This window comes from Spea bombifrons, chromosome 4, assembly GCF_027358695.1.
Source record: "Spea bombifrons isolate aSpeBom1 chromosome 4, aSpeBom1.2.pri, whole genome shotgun sequence".
Taxonomy (NCBI): Eukaryota; Metazoa; Chordata; class Amphibia; order Anura; family Pelobatidae; genus Spea; species Spea bombifrons.
Genome location: NC_071090.1, coordinates 111435807 through 111456421, shown reverse-complemented (window position 1 = coordinate 111456421; position 20615 = coordinate 111435807). Strand labels below are relative to the sequence as shown.

The 20615-nt window shown below is 40.5% G+C and overlaps 2 protein-coding genes across 2 annotated transcripts; one reads left to right on the top strand and one right to left on the bottom strand.

Moving 5' to 3' along the window:
* The first annotated feature begins 580 nt into the window (after positions 1 to 580).
* LOC128491748 (olfactory receptor 1009-like) lies at positions 581 to 2101 on the top strand. The gene is made up of 2 exons (XM_053464061.1): positions 581 to 598; positions 1157 to 2101. The coding sequence occupies exons 1-2, from the start codon at positions 581 to 583 to the stop codon at positions 2099 to 2101; spliced, it is 963 nt and encodes a 320-aa protein (XP_053320036.1).
* A 4513-nt stretch (positions 2102 to 6614) lies between these two features.
* LOC128491747 (olfactory receptor 11A1-like) lies at positions 6615 to 7292 on the bottom strand. Its single transcript, XM_053464060.1, has one exon. It carries the CDS (start codon positions 7290 to 7292, stop codon positions 6615 to 6617), a length of 678 nt encoding a protein of 225 aa, XP_053320035.1.
* Positions 7293 to 20615: the final 13323 nt, after the last annotated feature.

Here is a 20615-nt window from a genome sequence, read left to right as displayed (position 1 = left end):
GGTCAGTATCCATGACAACCCAGCTGTAATGTTATTAGACAAAATAACTGCACTGGGTTACATGTATTTGCATAAAAATTGCTTTTTTTTTGTTTTGCTTTATTCTGAAAGTTTTGTGTTTTTCTTTTTGTCTGACCATAGAGGTGATTTATAGAGTGTAGCAAAGTGTAATAATTTAAGCTATTTATACGGGTCTGTAAAATTCCCCAATTCTTTAAATGATACAAAGAATGAATTTCACATATTAGCACTGGTCCGGTAACCTAAAAAATGTACCGTTTTGTCAGATGATGCATTAAAAGGGATAAATAATAATATTTTTTCTTTGTATTATTAGTATGATTATTATTATTATTATTATTATTAATGATGTAATTATTATTACAGTTATAATAAATGTATGTTACAGGGTTACATTAAAAATGAGCACTTCCCTGCATGAAACATTCTAATAAATGCCTCTGAATGCATTTCATAGACAGCAACATACAAGAACAACCATATAAAATGTGTATGTATGTATAATATAATATATATATATGAGGTCGCATTCTTACAATGAAGGTTATAGTTGGCTATAATGTCACTAGAACTGCTAGTAATTTGCAGAAGTACTTCCTATACTCCCTATTACTTTCTATCTTTTTATCCAATAAACTTTCCTCCAGTCCTTTGTTGAATTCGTTTTATGTATATAAATGTTTCTATCCCTTCTCTCTCTCTCAGCCCCCCCTCCCCCCAAGCCGGAGATACTGAGATCCCTTGGTCTTTCCTAATAAATTATGTTTATAACCACGTGTACATTCTGCTTGAATTATGTCTGAAACCCACCCAATAACACTCTCAGGTGCCAGCAAGCCAGAAGCCTCTTTTTAATAACACAAATGCCTTACATAACGTTCTCCTATTGTCTCCTGGACACCATTGTTTCATCGTTTATGTCTCATTGTGTTACAAAGGTCCAACAGGCCGGTTTGCCTCGAGTGGAGTGTTGGTTGCAGTTTGAGTCTTTGTTCATCTTAGTTCTGGCCGGCCATGGACCGTTCTTTGGACCTTAACGAGTCGTACATTTTTTTTTCATTACAAAACAACCTCTTCTGTTGCAGTCTTTCTCTTGTCTGTTTTTATGACCTTAATTTTTTTTTTCCACACAAAGCAGGAGAAGTTGAAAAACGGGACAGCAGTTGATGAATTCTGGATTCTGGGATACGAGAACATCCACAATGTTAAGATTCTAGTCTTTCTTCTCTTCCTGATTAATTATATGATTACATTATCTGGGAATTTCACGATGATCTCACTGGTCTTCACGTCCCACCACATCTACTCTCCCATGTACTTCTTCCTGAGCCACCTGTCTCTCAGCGACATCCTCCTCACCACGACCATCGTGCCTTACATGCTATATATCATTTTAAGAGAAGGAAGTCTAGTGTCTGTTGCTGGATGCTTCACCCAGTTTTACTTTTTTTCTTTATCAGCAATCACCGAGTGTCTCCTCCTCACCGTGATGTCCTACGATCGGTACTTGGCCATCTGTAACCCATTGCGTTACTCCTCCATCATGGACCTCAAGCTTTGTATTCAACTCACAGTTTTATCTTGGGCGTCTGGAGTAATTCTAGCATTACCGCACATTGTTATTTTAAGCCAAATTACATTTTGTGGGTCAAATGTCATCAACCATTTTTTCTGTGACCTCGTTCCTCTCCTGAAACTTTCTTGTTCTGGAACGATGGCCAGTGAAGTGCTAAATTTTATATTAGTTATCCCGTTAGCGATTTTCCCAATAATTTGTATCACTATAACCTACGTCAGTATATTTCATGCCATCTTCCGGATTTCCACGGTCACCGGGAGACAGAAAGTCTTCTCCACCTGCAGCTCCCACCTCACCGTGGTCTGCATATATTACGGGACGTTAGTATTTAATTATGTGATTCCATCTAAAGCAGAATATCTAGGTTTCCAAAAACTGGTCTCTGCCCTTTACACCATGGTGACCCCACTACTGAACCCCATTATATACAGTCTGAGGAACGAGGAGATCCGAGGAGCATTAAAGAGATTCATATTGAAGAAAAAGTGGAAGAAAGTATAATATCAGTAAAAATAACAAATGTGTTTTCATTTGTACAAAAAAAAATGACTTGAAGGTATACTCCAGCCTCCAAATACATTTTAAGAGCCCAGACCTTTGTTGACGTTGCAGCTACCGGGTCAGGGCAGATAAGACGCTCCCCAACTGGAAAATAATCCCAACTGATATTGGGTGAGCTACGCGAGGCAAATGAACATCGTTCAAAAATTGTCACAGTTTGACTCGCCTAATATCGACACAAGACAACTTCTCTTTTTTGTAGTGTTTCATTTTTTTATTATTAATTTTTTTATTATTTTTATAAATACATTTTTATTTTTATAAATAATTTTAATGTATTTTTTCATCACAAGTGCACAAAAAAAGCAATAAGCCAAACGGTACTCTACTGAACACATTATCATAAAACAGATCAGTATTTCGTAGTATTTGATGTTCATTAAGGAATATTTAGTGGCTACTAGGACGCTAATAAAGAAGATATAGTTTATTTATTTATTTATTTATTTAGCTTCTGTTTTTAGATTATTTTGATTTTTTAAATTTTTCTTTCGATGTTAAGAGTCATTTTTAAATGTGCGTGTCTGTGCTTTGCAGGTCAGAGAATATTCTAGAATCTGCAAGGATCTTTGCGCGCGTGCGAGAAAAACAACATATTTCATTGAAGGAAATAAAATTGTCATTTCAAATTTTTGAAACTCTTTGAAATTTCTTTGAAACTTAATAATAAAAAAAAAAAATCACTGTATTTTTGTGACAGGAGAGCCAAGTAGTGTCCATGGCAGTCTCCATTGCATGTCTTCCGTATGCCTGAAAAGCTAGAGGAGAGGCGGCATGATCCAGCCTGGATTAAGGGAGGCAGAAACTGCCCTATAGGGCCTGGTAGATGGCAGGTTTGAGCACTGGGACAGGAGGTGTAGTGACTAGTGGGGTATATATAAATAGAAGGGTATTAGTCTCATCGTAGGTATGGGAACCACACGGGTTATGGTGGAGTTTGTGGACTTCTCCCACGGGCAGGGTCCCAAGGGAAAGCCGGAACCATCGTACTTATCTCGCCCGAGGGTGCGGTTGATGGTTTGAGAAAATGGGTGCACAGCAACAAGTTTAAAGGTGAAGGGGTTAATTGTAAGGAGTGTAGGTAACCTCCATGGGGGAGGAGATTACATTGTGCCATCAACATATTGTGTTTACAGAGTTGAATACATTACATATCCCAGTGCTTTACATTATATTAAAGCTGTGGCCGTTCTTAATCCAGTATTGGCGTCTGTCTCTTATCTGAGAGACATGGTGGGGTAACGGTATTTTGAGCCAGCCTGTAAACCTATATCGGGATCGGCACATTTGCAATAGAATATTGAAAGCATTAAAAAAAAATGATGAAAATTTCTTTATAAACAATTTACTTTTTATAAATATGGCAATTTATACTAGCTCTGTAGTTATGAAATTAATATTTATGATACTAATTATATTTTAATTCTTTTTTGTATTTTTTTTACTTTTTTTTTTTTACAGCAGGTGATGTGAAATATGCTGGAACTTAGCCTAACAAACTAGGACCCAAAACTGTCCATCTAACTTTTTACTCTAGCCATGGTAGCAGTAGGTATGTTGTTATTACTATAGCCACCTATAGGCAGCGATGTGCATGAGCACTACACTAGACCTTACTCAGGGCAGCGTGGCTAGTCCCTCTGGACCACTGCCCCTACTACTGGTCATCGGGATATAACGCCATTTCTTGGCACTCCACTTTAAAAAAAAGCATGATGTGGAACGAAACGATGACAACTTGGCACAGCCATCCATAGTGCTAATGGTCTGGTTGGGGGGATAAGTGATTTCACTTCCAGGAGAAGTGCTGCTTCTCCGTGTCGGCACCAGAATCCTCCAAATTGCGGGAGCAAAGACCCAATGAGCCCTACTCCCTGCCCATTTCCCCCTTAAATAAGACATTCTCTTTGTTTTCAGATGGTTTTCTAGCAGGGGTGAATACATGGTTAACGTGGTAGCAGCAGCTTTTGGCCGGGATTATAAAGGTCCATAAGAGTGACGCTATTGGTCCCCAGCAGGGACCTCATCTGGCATCAACCAATGAACGTCCACTGATGTCAGCAGTCCTGCCCCCTCCCCCGTGTCAGTGGGTAGTCCTGGCCGCATCCCACAAGGGTAGGCTCCATGTTAAAGTTCCCAGGTATGTTGATCTGTGTTTTAACTAGACTTGGGCACCAGGGGGCTCTTCGTCTTCGTCCAAAAAAAATCTTCGTATTCCGCGAATATTCGCCCGTTCCTGTCTTCTCTTCGGGCGAATATTCGTTTTTTTCTTAGTTTTTTCCGGTTAAGGGGTTAATACGGGGTTAACGCGTACCGCAGCAGCTCTGGTGCCAGTAGTTTAAATGTGCGTATCAGCAACTCTATTGGTCGCCAGAACAGGGCCTCCTGCTGGCGACCAATGAGCTCACTACCATATATATATAGCTAATATATTCTCGGGCAGAATATTATGCTACTCAATGTAAAACCAACAGAGGGCAGCATTCTGTCCGAAGATATATCAGCCATATGTGGCAGTGTGCTCATTTTCATCTATTAATTATTTAAATAAAATATATTCCAATGATCCTCTGGTCTCCCCGCTGCAACAGTTAAATGTCCACACTCGCAAACATTAATTCTGTCGAACTTGCAAACTCTTTTTCCCCTTCGGGGAAGCCCAGAATTGTCTTCGGGCTTCCGCTGCTTAAATACACGGTTGCGGCACCCAGGAGCACGCACTTTGAACCCCCCCCCAAATCTGGTACAGAGTGACTTAAACATAAATCCAAACAAGTGAACCAGATATTACACTGCAGTTAGTGCCTTCTGGAAGTATGTCATGCAATCCTGGGGTCCACCGTCTATAATGGGAAATACAGCCTCCAGGCACCCACCCCCAAGTCATGGAGGCTTCCGTGACTGGCTAAGGTTTAAGTTTTTGTAGAAGAAATAATGAGCAAGTTGGTCAAACAATTCTTCTCTGACACATGGCAGTGCAAACAAATATGTGATAATCATATAAAAATGTCAACAAAAAATAATGCAAAACAAGTTTATAAAAATAAATGAAAAACAATTCAAATTTAGTAAAAGATTTTAAAAAAATATTTTAGTCCTAATAACACAGTCCTGCTGGTCATAAAAATAATAATGAATACATTTAAACTTGAAAAGATGGAATTATGGTTAAACTAACATATCATAAAAGTGGCAAAAAATATTTGAGGGCTCGTGAACACTTTAAATAGAATTTGGATTTGTTTATTTCACGCTTGGATGCAGAGGGGTTAATTAATATATCTTTACAATTTATCTTGTATTTCTCTACAAAGAAGCAGGTAACCCCATCTACCAAATAACAAAGGGAAGATTACAGGATAATCCACGGGTTTTTTGCGCCTCATCGAACCCTCTCTTATTACAGCCAATGAACAATCGTATAATTATAGGTTAAAAAAAAAAATACGCCAGATTGCATTAACGGATCGAGCCCATTCCAGCAGCGCGTCTAATCATTATTACCAAAGAAAAAACATGAACACGGTTATATGAAAGGCAATATGGCAAAAAGCGGGGAAAATATTCTATTTCACACGTTCAAAAAAAATATATACGAAGTCGTAAGCCATCTTCGGTGGGAATTGTAGTCAAATAACTACCGATTAATACAGTTGATTAAAGATATAAAAGTGTAATAAAGTTATAGGTAAAGCACAGTTTGCTTCAATGATCCAAAGAGAGAAGACCCTTTATAATCTCCTATTTTTAGAAGCCAAGAATTAAAATATAGTTCATCTGTAAGAAAATTAAGAAAATGTATTTTTTGTGGAAATAATATTTATTTGTTGTGTATATGAACGTCTGTGTATTTTGTAAAGGAATATGCTACTTGGTCATATCATATTTATTAGGACAGAATCATTCCTAACGAGCAGCGCATGGTATGCTTATAATTTTGCAAAAAAAATAAATTATTTAGGGTAATAAGACATGAGCAAATGGGGCAAAAATAAAAATAAAAAATAAAAATCACATTTTTTTTCGTCCCCTGTCCATTTGGTTTGGCTTAAAATTCGGGGTTGGGGGGGGCATTTTTAAGTAGGGAATGAAATCCATTGCCCGGTTCCCACATTCACTCTCATTCATTCACCCACTTTTTCATTCCTGCAGGATACCCTTAAAACGGTGGAGCTGCCAAGAGTGGCAATTGATTGAAGGGCTGTAATTACGCAGATTATTGCGAACACCAGAAACTTTACATTTTTCAACTCTATCCTTTGTAGCTATTTTTATTTATTACCAAAAACTTAGTAATTACAATTTAAATTTAATGTGATAGCATTTTTTTCTCATCGCAGTAGTGTACAAATTTTGTCATAATGTATTTAATGATCGAGTAAATATATAATATTTTTTTTTTTGCATATTTAACGTAGTAATGTTGAAAATCCAAAGTTAAATATCCAGAATTCTAGAAATCTGAAGAAGTTTCTCCTTTGTAGAAAACGATATAAGAAGAAATGCATGCTTTAATTTCCTGATTCCTCAGACTATAAATAATCGGATTAAACAACGGAGTCACTACTATGTACAACAGGGAAAGGATCTTGTTTAGCTTCATCGAACGTCCGTGCGGAGGAGCCAAATAAATGATAAACAGCGTTCCGAAGTAGGTACAAACCGAGGCAAGGTGGGAACTGCAGGTGGAGAAGGCTTTCTTCCTTCCTGTGTCCGATGGAATTCTGAGAATAGTGCAAAATATACTCACGTAGCTTCCAATGATAAGCGTGAATGGGAAGATACTTAGACCGACAGCTATCACCATGGCTTCCATCTCAATGACCAATGTATCTGCAGAAGCTATCTGCAACATGGGAGCTAGGTCACAAAACAGATGGTCAATGATGTTCGAGCCACAGAATTGTAAGTTGCAGGTTGTAACGGTGATGACGGACATCACCAGAAACCCTGCGAGCCAAGCCGACGCGACCAGCTGACTGCATCTCCTGGAGTCCATAACGGAAGAGTATCTCAAGGGGTTGCAGATGGCCAGATATCTGTCTACAGCCATTACTGTAAGAATGAGGCACTCGATACTGCCGGATGACGTATAAAAGTAGAACTGGGCGAAGCAGCCATAAATCGACATGGTTCCTCCTCCTTCTCGCCATACAACGTCAAGCATGTTTGGCACAATATTGGTCGTGAAAATAATTTCGCATAAAGAAAGATTGCAAAGAAAAAAATACATGGGGGAATGGAGTCTTGGGCTTGATGTCACTAAAGCAACGATGAAGATATTTCCAGTTATGGTCAGAATGTACAGCGTGAGGAAGAGGGGAAAAAGGATGTTCCTCAAACCGTATAGTTGGCCAAACCCTAGAAGCACCAGTTCTGTGACCGTGGTCTGATTCTGCTCGCAGGCGGCCTGTGGACGGAAATAATTAATCACGATTAAAACTCCATTGCATAATAGTGAGGAATGGTTTAAAAAAAACGCTAAAAATCCTAATTCAAGATCGAGAATCTCCAAGCAAGAGACAGAACACATTTTGAAATATCTCGCCCACACTCTCGTTAACATTGACTGGTTTTCATACTTTCTCCCCAAAATACATTTGTGACTAGCAAACAAACCAACTTAGCAGACTAAACGGTCTCTTAACCAAACATGACCCCATGACCCAAGAAGACGTTCCCACAAACCTCGCCTTCTGCTCTTCCACCCTCTACTGCAAGGGCGTCCAAACTGTGGCCCTCCAGCTGCTGCAGGACTACATCTCCCATACTCCTCAGCCAGCCCCTTAGCTGAAAGAGCATTATGGTAGATGTAGTCCTGCAGCAGCTGGAGGGCCGCAGTTTGGACACCCCTGCTCTACAGTGTAAAGGATTAGTAAAATACTGATTTCCATATTTTTTTAGTCAATCTGTGTATATTAGAACCATATTTGAAGGCAATGAACTCACCATTGTGCGACTCTCCAGTCTCCATTCCGATTCAATTGTTGGATAGTAAAGCAAACATAGCCTGCGGCTGCACCATTGTGCTACGTTTTGTGTTATCGTGTAAAATTTCACAACTTACAACGTTACAATGTTTCGATGCAAGGCTGTTCTAGAATTGGAATATCCCAGGACCATTTTATACCGTGTTCTGAAGGGACCACTCAACAGATCGTTTCAGGATAAGCCCACAGTGCATAATTATCTCATGATACCAGATGATACTGTGGTGTAAAGCAGATAATTAAATGATGAAATGAAAATATTTAGAAAATAAAGGGTTTATTAAGTGATTCATTGTGCATAATGAAAGGCCAGCCATGGAGAGCCCCTCCAGCCAGAAGAGATGAGTTGGCCCTGTATAATGTATAGTTAATAATAAGTGCCTGGCTTGTTTTCAAAACACTGTAACAGACTTTTGTCCCAGAAGACTGGCCGCCTCGGCTCACTCTTCCTGCTTTGCGTGAGGGCCCTGAGCCTCCCCGTAGGCGTAATTGGTCACATGACCACCCAACCATTGATTGTCACCAGGTTCAAAAGTCCCTGATGTGCAGCAGGAAAAATCTGGGTGCTACAACACAATAAATAATTAATAGTCTTCTGGGGCCAGACATGATAAGAGGGGTCCTTGACATGCAATGACACATTCAACAGTAAATGCAGTTCCCCATCAAGTCCTCCTCCCGTAAACCTGTGTGTTCCTGGTAAAAAGAGCCCCAGCCCTGACCTTGCTGAATTGCCCCAACAATCTTGATGAGCCTACACCACACAACCACATTCAAAGTACCCCCATGACCCGCTTCCCCTTTTTTACGGTCTTGGTGGCTACCATACAGCAAACCCTACGGAAGATACGTATTTTGGCACAATGGAAGTAACACAAAACTTTTAAAGAGACGTAGATTGGTGGCTGCTCTAAGGAGTTAACTTGACATTTCAGAATTGCCCCACCAATCTTGTTGAGCCAACGCCATGCACCCACATTTTGGGTACCTGTGTAATCCCCGCCATAGCAATCAACATTGGATGATCACCTTTTAACTTACTGTAAGCAAAGCATATTTTTCCTACTTTTTCAAGACTCCACAAGCTTGATAATGGGCAAATGTGTTACTACTCCAAACAAAAGTAACAGTAACTAATAATGTGTATTAACACTGTAGAAATTGCACTTCGAAATTACACTAAGAGCAAACAAAATACATCATCATAATATCCATACTAGACATGCTTATTTTATTTTTATTTACCATGAAATTCAGTGTTTCAATCAATGACTAAATTTAGACGAAACTCAGGTAAGAGGTGCAGCAGCCAGATCACCGCTCGTGGACCGCTGTTTCGTCCTTAATGGGACTCGTCAGCATGAGGTTGTGATACTGGGTTAATACTTGAAGCTGGGAGAAGCGCATGAAATACTAATAACAAATGTTATGGTGGGGTAAAGGTGAAGGAAAACTAACAGCTCTGGTCCAGCGGACATTTGCTCTCAAGGGATCCATGTATAAAGTGGATATAGAGGCGAAAGGTGATTGTTGACCTTATTTGCATGCGCCTACCCAGAATCCCTTGTGGTTGTGGCAGCACCATGAGATTTCTGAGGGAAAAACAAGCCTTCTGGCTTGTCTGGTGTGTTTGTGGATGAGTGTTTAATAATAATACTTCTACTACCCCCTTATTTTTAAGTGGAAGGGTTTTCCATCACCTTTACCCGCCATAACTTATGTAATGGTATTTCCTGTACTACCCCAAACCTCAAGCCCATATGGCAACCTAAAGTCTGGTTAAGGATTTTTGGGTGTTTTGGTTAAGACCAAGTGTAGTATCCTTAGTGGAGGATGAAGAAACTTTATTCTGTGTTCTTAGGGCCTGAAGTCTGAGGTCTCTTTTTTGAATCCCCAAGTCAGTCCTGGGTGCATTTGCAGATTTATGTTATTGATTGGGAGAGGCTTGAAGAGTGCTTGGCTAACTATGCTTCACTCTGTTATTCTTTTACCCTTATGTGCTTGGTGTATATATTTTTTTAAATTTCTTTAAATAAAGGCTGTGTGGTTTTGTATTTTTTTTCCCTTAACCTAATGATTTGCACTTGTTTGTGTACCCATATGACTATTATTGTCTTTTTCTTGAAAACATTAAGATATATGGAAAGGGTGATGGGCACTGATTTTGTCACGGATTCACGACATTGAGCACCGCAGCGAAGCTGGACACCAGCTTTTTGTTTGGGAGATAATGGATAGTCTTTTGGCTACAGAGGTTCCCCTCCTTGTATTGGGAGGGGGACCAAGGAGATCCACCCTGCAGGCCTTCTGGCCCGAGGGCAAAGGAAGACAAGGCATTTCCCTATGGGGAGCGTTTTGTTAGAAGAGTTACGGAGGTTCTATCTTCTGCTGCGGCTCTTAACTGAGCACACAGAGCACAAAGAGAAGCACGGGATCTCGGTCTTCCAAAAAAACCCAGCTGTCCTTGAGTGGCGATCTGACTACTGCACCTCTTTCTTGAGTTTTGTCCAAAAGCTGTGGTACAGCGGGCATTTACTCTCAAGGGATCCATGTATAATGTGGACATAAGGCGAAAGGTGATCATTGTTGACCTTATTTGCATGCACCTACCCAGAATCCCTTGTGGTTGTGGCAGCACCACAAGATTTCTGAGGGAAAAAACAAGTCTTCTGGCTTGTCTGGTGTCTGTAGATGAGTGTTTAATAATAATACTTCTACTACCCCCTTAATTTTAAGTGAAAGGGTGAGGCTCCCATGTTGGTTTCTTCACCTTAGGTTATTTAGGGTATGATCATTCATGGGTCCCTGGCTCACTACCACTAGAGTGGTATCAGCAATATCATGCTGTGGAGCCCTATTTGCACTGGGTTATGTTTTTTTGTTTTTATATTTTTGCTTTTGCAGCAGAGTCTTCTGATGTGTTTTGGATCTGGGATGATGTGATGGTGAGATCTTTTCTGTAATGGTGGAAGAGTGGGTATCTTCCCATAGGATAAGCTATTTTGGCACAGTTTATTCTTAGTTTAAGTGGAGGCTCCTGTGTTGTTTTCCTCGCCTTAAGTTAATCAAGATATGCACAGACTCTCTGCACCTAGAGGGTTGTCAGCTGTACTAATCTAATTATGTCTATGAGATGCTGAAGTGTATATGCGGCTTCTTTATTCATTGTACGAAGGAGTCTTGTCGTTTGTTTTGAGTGTAGATTTGGGTGATGGCTCGGTTTCTTCTGGTATGCCAATGGTGAGATGTTCTCTGTAGTGATGTAACAAAGCAAAAAAAGGTTATGATCTTTTGTAGTAGATATCATCTTATAAGGCAGCCTACCTCAGCACAGTTCTTCCTCAGTCTGAGATGAGGCTCCTGTTGCTTTTTTTTTTTTTTTCTCTTCTCACCTTAAGTTATTCAAGATGTGCACGCCCACACTGATAAGCCTTAAGAATCATTGAATTATATGTCCGAGGTTGTCATGTTCCTTGTGTGTTGGAGCCCTTTCGTCGAAGAGAAAGCACTGGTGCTGTGCTTTGCAGCTCCAATGTGGTTCTTATTGTCACCATACACCAAACCAACAATAAAGCAGTTTTCTATTTCTTGTGGGCCTACAAAATGGGCACAAAATTGCCCACTGTACAAGACAGCCTTCAGATAAAACTTGTGTAAGAAGTGCAGTAGCCAGATCACCACTCATGGATGGTTGTTTCAGCCTTAACGGGACTCATCAGCATGCAGTTGTGACACTGGCTTAATACTTGAGGCTTGGGGTAGCTCTAGAAATACCATTACATAAGTTATGGTGGATAAAGGTGATGGAAAACCCTTCCACTTAAAATTAAACCTCAATTATTAAGCCAGTACCACAACATAATGCTGATGAGTCCCATTAAGGACGCAACAGCTGTCCATGAGTGGTGATCTGGCTATTGCACCTCTTCCCGAGTCTTCTACAGCGGGCAATTACTTTCAAGGGATCCATGTATAAAGTGGATGTAGAAGCAAAAGGTGATTATTTTTGTCCTTATTTGCATGTGCCTACCCACAATCCCTTGTGGTTGTGGCAGCACCATGATATTTCTGATGGAAAAACAAGCCTTCTGGCTTGTCTGGTGTCTGTAAATAAGTGTTTAATAATGCTTTTACAAATCCAAATCAAAGTTCAGTGTCATGTCTTTTTCTGTTTTCAAATTCAACAGTGATGTCAAAAGAAAAAAAACTCATGGTCACATGACCATTCAGCCGTGGCTGGATAAAAAAAAAAAAATCACTCACAAGCCCATGAGGAGTGCTGTGTAGTTGGCCATGGTGCTCTTCGTGCATTTATTGCTCTTCAACAACGATAGTTAAAGGTTGTGAGTGCGCCCAGGACTACTCTGGGGTCTTGAAGACACCTCGGGCTTCACCTATGGGCATTACCTTTAGGCTTGGACCCAAAAGGCAGAGAGGTGATCACACTTTTTTTGTTTGTTTCTTTGTTTTGAAGCTCGAGGTGTCATGATTTTTGTGAGGGTGCTCTGTGTGCTCCATGAGAAGCCTCAGCAGAGGCCTGAGCCTCTGTAATTCTTCTGGCCTGGCAATCCCTGAAGGAATATGCCAAGTCTTCCCTCCCTGGTCAGAAGGCCTGCAGGAGGGCCGGATATTCTTGGTGTCCCACTTAATACTAGGAGGGGAACCACTATAAGGAAGAGGTAGGGAGCCATAAGGCATCCACTATCTCTCCCAACAAAAAAGCTGGGGTCCAGCTTCACTGTGACGCAGTGCTCAAATTCAAATCCAAAACAGTGTCAAAAAATCAGTCAATCTTGCTGTTTTCAAAATAAGCCGTGATATCAAAAGGAAAAACTCACAGTCATATGTGCACATAAATGTAAATCATGAGGATAAATAAAGAAATAGTGCACAGCCATTCCACTGCAGCTGGATTCAAAAATGTTTCCACATGCAAGCCCATAAGGGTCAAGGAATGAAACAGGTGCTGTGTAGCAGACCATGGGGCTCTTTGTGCACCTACTGATCCACAGCAACAATAGTGCAGAGACATGAGTGTACCCAGGACTACTCTGGGGGCTCAAATAAGCTATCACAGCCCTAAAGCCAGAACATCAAGTTTCCCCCTGCCCAGCCAAAAAAAACCAAAAGCAATCACATATGCAAATTTCAGCCACATCATCAATGTGGTACAGCTGACACACCAGAATATGCACTGTGCCAGGGACCCAAGTCTGTGCATATCCTGAATAAGTTAAGGTGAGAAAAACAATACTAGAGCGTCATCTCAGACAGATAGTGCTGAAACAGCCAACCCTATAAAAAATGAGGAGCAACATGTTTTTTTGGTTGTTTTTTTTTGCTCTCTTGCATCATTACAGAGGAAACCTCCCAATTTGGCATATCAAACTGACTCCACCCATTAGGGCAGCCCAGACCCATGGATGGCATTTTATACCAGGTCCCGTAACGATATGCGGCCCCTTCCCTCCCTCCCCGGTCATAAGGCCTGCAGGAGGGACGGATCTTTATGGTCCCTCCCCACAAGGGTTGGGACCACTGAAATACTTGTTGGGGGGAGGGGGGGCGCTCAGAAGAGCTACCTAACTCCCCTCCTAACCAGAAAAAATTGACCTTTTTAGGAGATCCGGCTCCACCGTGACTTTTCAGTGGTAATAATATGTGTCCTGTTAGGGATATTAATGAGACAAAATAGGCAAAACCAATATTTTATCACACACACAAAATAACGACGCTACCAAATATTGTAGTACCACATCCACAATATGAATTTAAGGAGATACCCTATATTTTATCTCCGATCCTAAATCCTTTCAGATCGCCGAAAATTATAATTCAAATCAGATATATATCGTCTCGATAATCAATCAAAAATAATATTTATTGTAAATACAATTTATAAAATCTATATATGAGTCCCACCGTGCATAATATAAAACACAAAGTTCTTAAACATGTCAAATTGCAGTATATCCAAATACAGTATATTATCGATAGTTATCAATATGAATGAATACTTTGAGTCTACTACACACAATTAATTTCCATCCCACTCAGCAACCAAAATAATAATCAGGGCAGTAATAAAAAGATCACTAACTCTATTATATTAGTTTAACTAATATGACAATTAAAAATAATTTAATAATGTCTAAGAGTATTAGTGAAGTCCCTAATAGATGCAAATAATGTCAAACTTCATCTACAGGTAAAAATACCTTTTCATTATTGTTATTATCACGGGTTATAAGCTGCAGTCTCACAAGCCGTCATATACAATAATGCAATATACAATAATATCATATACTATAATGCCATATACAATAATATCATATACAATAATATCATATACAATAATGTCATATACAATAATATCATATACAATAATATCATATACAATAATGTCATATACAATAATATCATATACAATAATATCATATACAATAATATATACAATAATGCAATATACTATTTCCCAGAAACAGGGAATTCTATACGAAGAAGACAAAATTCACCTCTATTCAGAATAATAAAACAATTATATTTACCACCACTTGTTGCTGTTGTCCCACCGGTCCTTGTAGAAATTAATCCAGGTTCATTGGCAAGAAATTAAGTGGAAAGAATATAACTTTCTACCAGTTATATAGATTAGAACTCAAAGTAACTCCAAGAGTGAAATATGGTGCCAGGATCTTCAGATTCCAATTCTCTGGGGTAAATTTGGTGAATAAGTCCGTCAGGGTCTGTCAGTTTCAGGATCAGTTTTTCAGGTCCGTCCTTAAATTATTAAAGACATAAGCTTTTAAAGACAGGGCTTATTATCATAGCCTCCACCTCTTGATTGGAATTCTCCAATCATAACGGTGGGTTTTACCCATTATAATTAGGATTTCTACTCATATTTACACCGTTATAATTTCTTAATTTACCTGCGAGAGACGCTCTGGTCGTAGAAATAACTTAAGACCATTACATATGTGTTAGGAATTCATTCATGGTCACCCTTATCTTTAGATGTTACCTCCTAGGTAGTAAATCAGGTCTTTGTAGTCACCCATATCTCCAGATGTTGCCTCCTAGGTAGTAAATTAGGTTTTGGTGGTCTTATGACGTATCCCCCATTCCAATTTACATTCCTAAGGATATGCAGTGTCTACTCCTTAACTTTCTCATGGAAGATAACATTAATTGGATCATATATACTGAATACTTCTTTGTTCTCAATTATAGAGGGAACAAGGACAAACAGAAATAACCGTTATATGATTAAATAAAATAAAATGGCTCTGGCTCCATTTTGTGCTCATGTAAATACAGAATATATAGAATACATGTTTTCTAGCATAAAATATCTGACAGTCCTGTGTTGTCATTATGTTTTTATTAACCAAAATAAAATTACAAAAAGCAAAGAGCACTTAACCTCACACTATTAACTTATGCACAGCACCCAGTTCTGGAACAGAGACTGGGGGCCTAAAACATCCTCAGAGAACAAGCTTTCCCACTCTCCCAGATACTGCCCTGATATTAACCTAAAGGCCGAGAAGCAATCACACATGTGCATTACAGCCGCATCACCGGTATGGTATGGACAATAATCCTCAACGTGCAATGTGCCAGGGACCCAAGACTGTGCATATCTTGAATAAATTAAGGTGAGAAAAACTATACGAGAGACCGAGAACCGATAACGCTGAAAGAGCCTGCCCTATAGAAAAATGAGGAGCAACATGTTTTTTATTTCTTGTTCTCTTGCACGATAACAGAGAAATCCTCCCAAATAGCCCCACCTATTAGGGCAGTTCAGACCCAAAATACACAGATAGCCTCCTCTGCACGGAAAATACAGCAACCACAGACATACATTTCAGCTTCTTCTAGGATTAATACACAAGAATGCTTCATTACACAAAGAATATAGCATGTCTTTTAACGCTTTAACGCTTTAACGCTTTAACGCTTTAACGCTTTAACGCCTCAGCGGCCTCAGCGGCCTCAGCAGCTTAATATTTCTGCCACTCCTCTAAAGTCTGAGCCAGAGACCCATGCCTAGTTACACCCTGAATAACCTAAGGCGAGAAAAACAACATGGGAGCCTCATCTCAGACTGAGAACTGATAGTGCTGAAATAGAAAGATAACTACTCAGGAGGAACATCATTATTTTTTTTCTCTTTTGCACAACTACAGAGAAGACCTCTTCATTTCCATATCAGGGTAAGAGCCTTACTTCAGACCAATAACAAACAAAGCTAAAACAGTGTGCCCTATACAAAAATATCTACTCAGGAGGAGAATCACCCTTACAGAAGACAGCTCCCTCTCATCTTATGAAACTGGTCTCACCCATCACTGCAGTCCAAACCCAAAACACATGGCAAAGCTAACATGCACAAAGGAGAAAAAAAAACAACAACCTAAACTAACCTCAAGAAACTTATAACCTAGCTTACATCTTACATCCTGCTCGCCACAGTAAGCCAGGAATCCATATCTGGCCATACCCTGAATAACCTAAGGCGAGAGAAAAAAAAAAAAACACATGAGTGCCTCATGTGTTTTTTTTTCTCACCTGGAACAATTGATTGAGGTTGGAGTGCTGCTCATACAAGCTACCTAACCCCCCCCTCCTCACCAAAAAAATCAGGACCTTTTTAGAGGACTTGGGTCCCTGGTTCACAGTTGTACCAACTCTTGCTTGGAGGGACCAAGCAGATTCGGCCCACCTGCAGGCCTTATGGTCGGGATGGAAGTGGCTTCACAGGGGAGCCACTGAACTTTGAACTTGGGGCTTAAAAAATAAATAAAAGTATGTCTATGGTCCCAGTATTCTTTGTGCAGCGAAGCATTCCAGTGCATTTGGGTCTAGACTGCCCTGATATGCTAGTCGCGTGGTTGCAAGTGAATAAAAACAAACGCAGTGTTGTTCCTCCTGTGTACATATCTTCCTACAAGGCAACACTCTCAGCACTGTCTGTTCTCAGTTTAAGATGAGGCCCTCATGTGTTTTTTCTCACCTTAGGTTATTCAGGGTATGCCTAGACATGGATCCTTGGCTCACTGCATCTACCAGGATATCAGCTGTACTGTATTGTTGATGTTTGTGAGCTGTTAAGCTTTAAGTCTGTGGGGTTATTGCGTTCTTTGTACAGGGTAGTCTTACTATGCGTTTTAGGTCTGGACTGCAGTGATGGGTGAGATGTGTTTCATAGGATAATAGAGAGCTGTCTTCTATAATGGGGATGCTCCTCCTGAGTAGATATTTTCCTATAGGGCGCACTGTTTGTTGTTGTTCTGGAGTAAGGCTCTTAGCCTGATATGCTAATGACGAGGTCACCTCTGTAGTTGTGCAAGAGAGAAAAAAATAGCTTTCTGTGGGGTCTTGGGTGCCTTGTAGGGTGGGACAAGTCTAATATGCTAATGAAGAGGTTTTATAGGTAATGTGCAAGTGAGCTATAAACAATGGTGATACATGTACTGGGTAGGAATTTATGGAGCCGGCTATTTCAGTACTGTCTTGATCTGAGATGAGGATCCCATATTGCTTTTCTCACCTTAGGTTATTCAGGGTGTAACTAGGCATGGGTCTCTGACTCACTGCCCATTAAGTGGTGTCGGAAGTGTCACGCTGGTGAGCCTAATGAGATGACAAAATGTATGTTGTATTCTTTGTGTAATTAAGTAGTCTTGTGTGTTTTGGGTCTTGATTACCCTGCAGGCCTTGCGTGGGGCTAGTCTGATATGCAGATTGAGGTTTCGTTGATAATTGTGCAAAGCGAGCTATAAACGATGGAATTCCTGTACTGGGTAGGAATTGGTCTACGGGGCAGGGTATTTCAGTACTGTCTTGGTCTGAGATGAGGTTCCAATGTTTTTGGTTTGTGTTTTTGGTTCACCGAGAGGGATTTCGGTTGTACAATGCTGATGAATCCTATAAGAAGCTGAAATCTACATCTGTGGTTGCTGTATTTTCCGTGCAGGGGAGGCTATCGATACATCTGAGTTTGGACTGCCCTAGTGGGTGGGGCCAGTGTGATATGCTAATTAAGAGGTTTACTCTGTAATGGTGCAAGAGGGCAAAAAAAACATGTTTCTCCTAATTTTCCCCTAAGGTAGGCTCTTTCAGCACTATCTGTTTTCAGTCTGAGATGATGCTTTTGCATTGTTTTTCTCACCTTAATTTATTCAGGATATATTCTTGGGTCCCTGGCACATTGCACCTTGATAGATATTAGCCATGCCATGGTAAGGATGTGGCTGGAATTTGTATATCTGATTGCTATTTGGAAAGTATGAGGCCTTGATTTAGGTCCCTAGGCTCTGGTCTAGGATTAGGTGCTGTGCCCCTGGTGAGTGTTGGAGGGTAAGAGCTCTTCATTTTTTATTGTGTTGAATGCTGGTAAGTGTCTTTTATTCTTGTACATTCTAGCCCCATCCTTTTGGCTAGGTGTGCGGCGCATGCTGGGTAAATTTATCACACCAGCCAAATGGCTGAGGCTTCTTAGGGGTGCACTTTTTTTTTCTTCTTTTTTGATATATGTAAGTTTATTAATACAACCGAAAACAGAAGCAGAAACTGACAGACACAGTACACAGTTTTTTGAACACTGAAAAGCCATTGTTGAGCCGGGTCACCTAAAAAGGTCCGGTTTTTCTGGTGAGGAGGGGAGTTAGGTAGCTTTTCTAAGTGCCCCCCCTCCTCCAATCTAGTATTCCAGTGGTCCCAACCCAGGGAAGGACCAAGAAGATCCAGCCCTCCTGCAGGCCTTATGGCCGAGGAGGGAAGCAAGGGGTCACATATCCTTCAGGAGTGTGACCCCCGAAGAAAACAAAGAAGGGGACCTGGTGCCTTAGGGCACTTTGGCACCGGCACTTTTTTGTGTTTTCTTCACAGCGAAGCACGAACCTCGGGGCTTCAATACAAAAAAAATCAGTTCCTGGCCTACTGCACCTACAGGGATATCAACTGTATCACAGCAATGAGGCATATGAGAGGCGTATGAGAGGCTGAAATGTACGTTGACGGCTGTTGTATTCTTTGGACAGGGGAAGCTTGCCATGTATTTTGGTTTCATCTGCCTTCATGGGTGAGCCCAATCTGATATGCTAATGGTGTGGTCTTCTATGTAATCGTGCAAGAGAACAAAAATAAAAACATTGTTGCTCTTTCCGAGATCGTATTTTCTTACAGGGCAGGCTGTTTTCGCACCGTTCTTTGTCTGAGATGACGCTCCCATGTTGTTTTTCTTGCACATTGATGAGTTTTATGAGATGCTGAAAATGTATATCTGCGTTTACTGTATTTTTTGGATTGCCCTGCTGGGGAGGTGTCTTCTGGAGTGGAGCCTCTGCTAAGCAAGTATCTTCAGGCTGTTTCACTGTCTGAAATGAGACTCTCACGTTGTTTTCCTCGCCTTAGGTTATTCAGGATATGCACAGACTTGTCTTGCTGGCTCATTGCACTTGGAGGGATATCAGCCATATCACACTGATAATGGCTGTGAGCAGTTGAATTATGTATTCAATAATAGAGAAATTTAAAAATCTTTTTTATGGGGGACCTTGACATGCGTTTTGTGTCTGAGCTTCCTTGATCAGGCTGAGTTCCTTTTGGGGTTTTTTTTTTGCCCTAGGGTATTCCGGCATGGGTCCCTGGCTCACTGCCGCTAGAGTGATGTCAGTGATATCTCACTGGTGAGCCCTATGTATGTTGGGCTTTTTGTTTTTTTGCCTTGCTTTGTTTTTTTTTGCTTTTTGCAGTAGAGTCTTCTGATCTGTTTTGGATCCGGAATGCCCTGATGGGTGAGATCTTGTCTGAAAGCAAAAAAAAAACCTCTGATGCGTCATCTGAGGAGGTATCTTCCTATAGGGCAGGCTATTTCAGCACTGTTCATTCTGTGTTTGAGTTGAGGCTCCAGTATTGTTTTCCTCACCTTAAGTTATTCAAGATATGTACAGAATATGTAAGAAAAAAAAAAAAATAAAACAAAAAAAAAAAGATATGTACAGATGTGGGTCCCTGACCCACTGCACATAGGTCGTCCGCTCTACCAAGCTGGTTGTGTCTTTGAAATAGAAGTGTGCGTGTGGTTTATTTATTCCTTGTAAGAGGGAGGCTGTCCTGTGTTTTTGGCTGAGATCAGTCTGGTATGTTAATGGTAAGATGTTCTCTGTCATGATGCAGTAAGCACAAAAAGGTGCAGGCTGTTTCAGTACTGCCTTGGTTTGAGAAAAGGCTCCCATGTTGTTTTTATCACATTAGGTTACCAGATTCATTATTCATTCATGACTATTTCAGTGGTCCCAACCCTTGCGGGGAGGGACCAAGAAGATCCGACCCTCCTGCAGGTCTTATGGGGAGGGAAGGAAGGGGCCGCATATCCTTCAGGAACAAAATGAAGAAGGGGACCTGGTGTCCACTGTGGCCTTATGACATGTTGGCACTCGTCACTTTTTTCT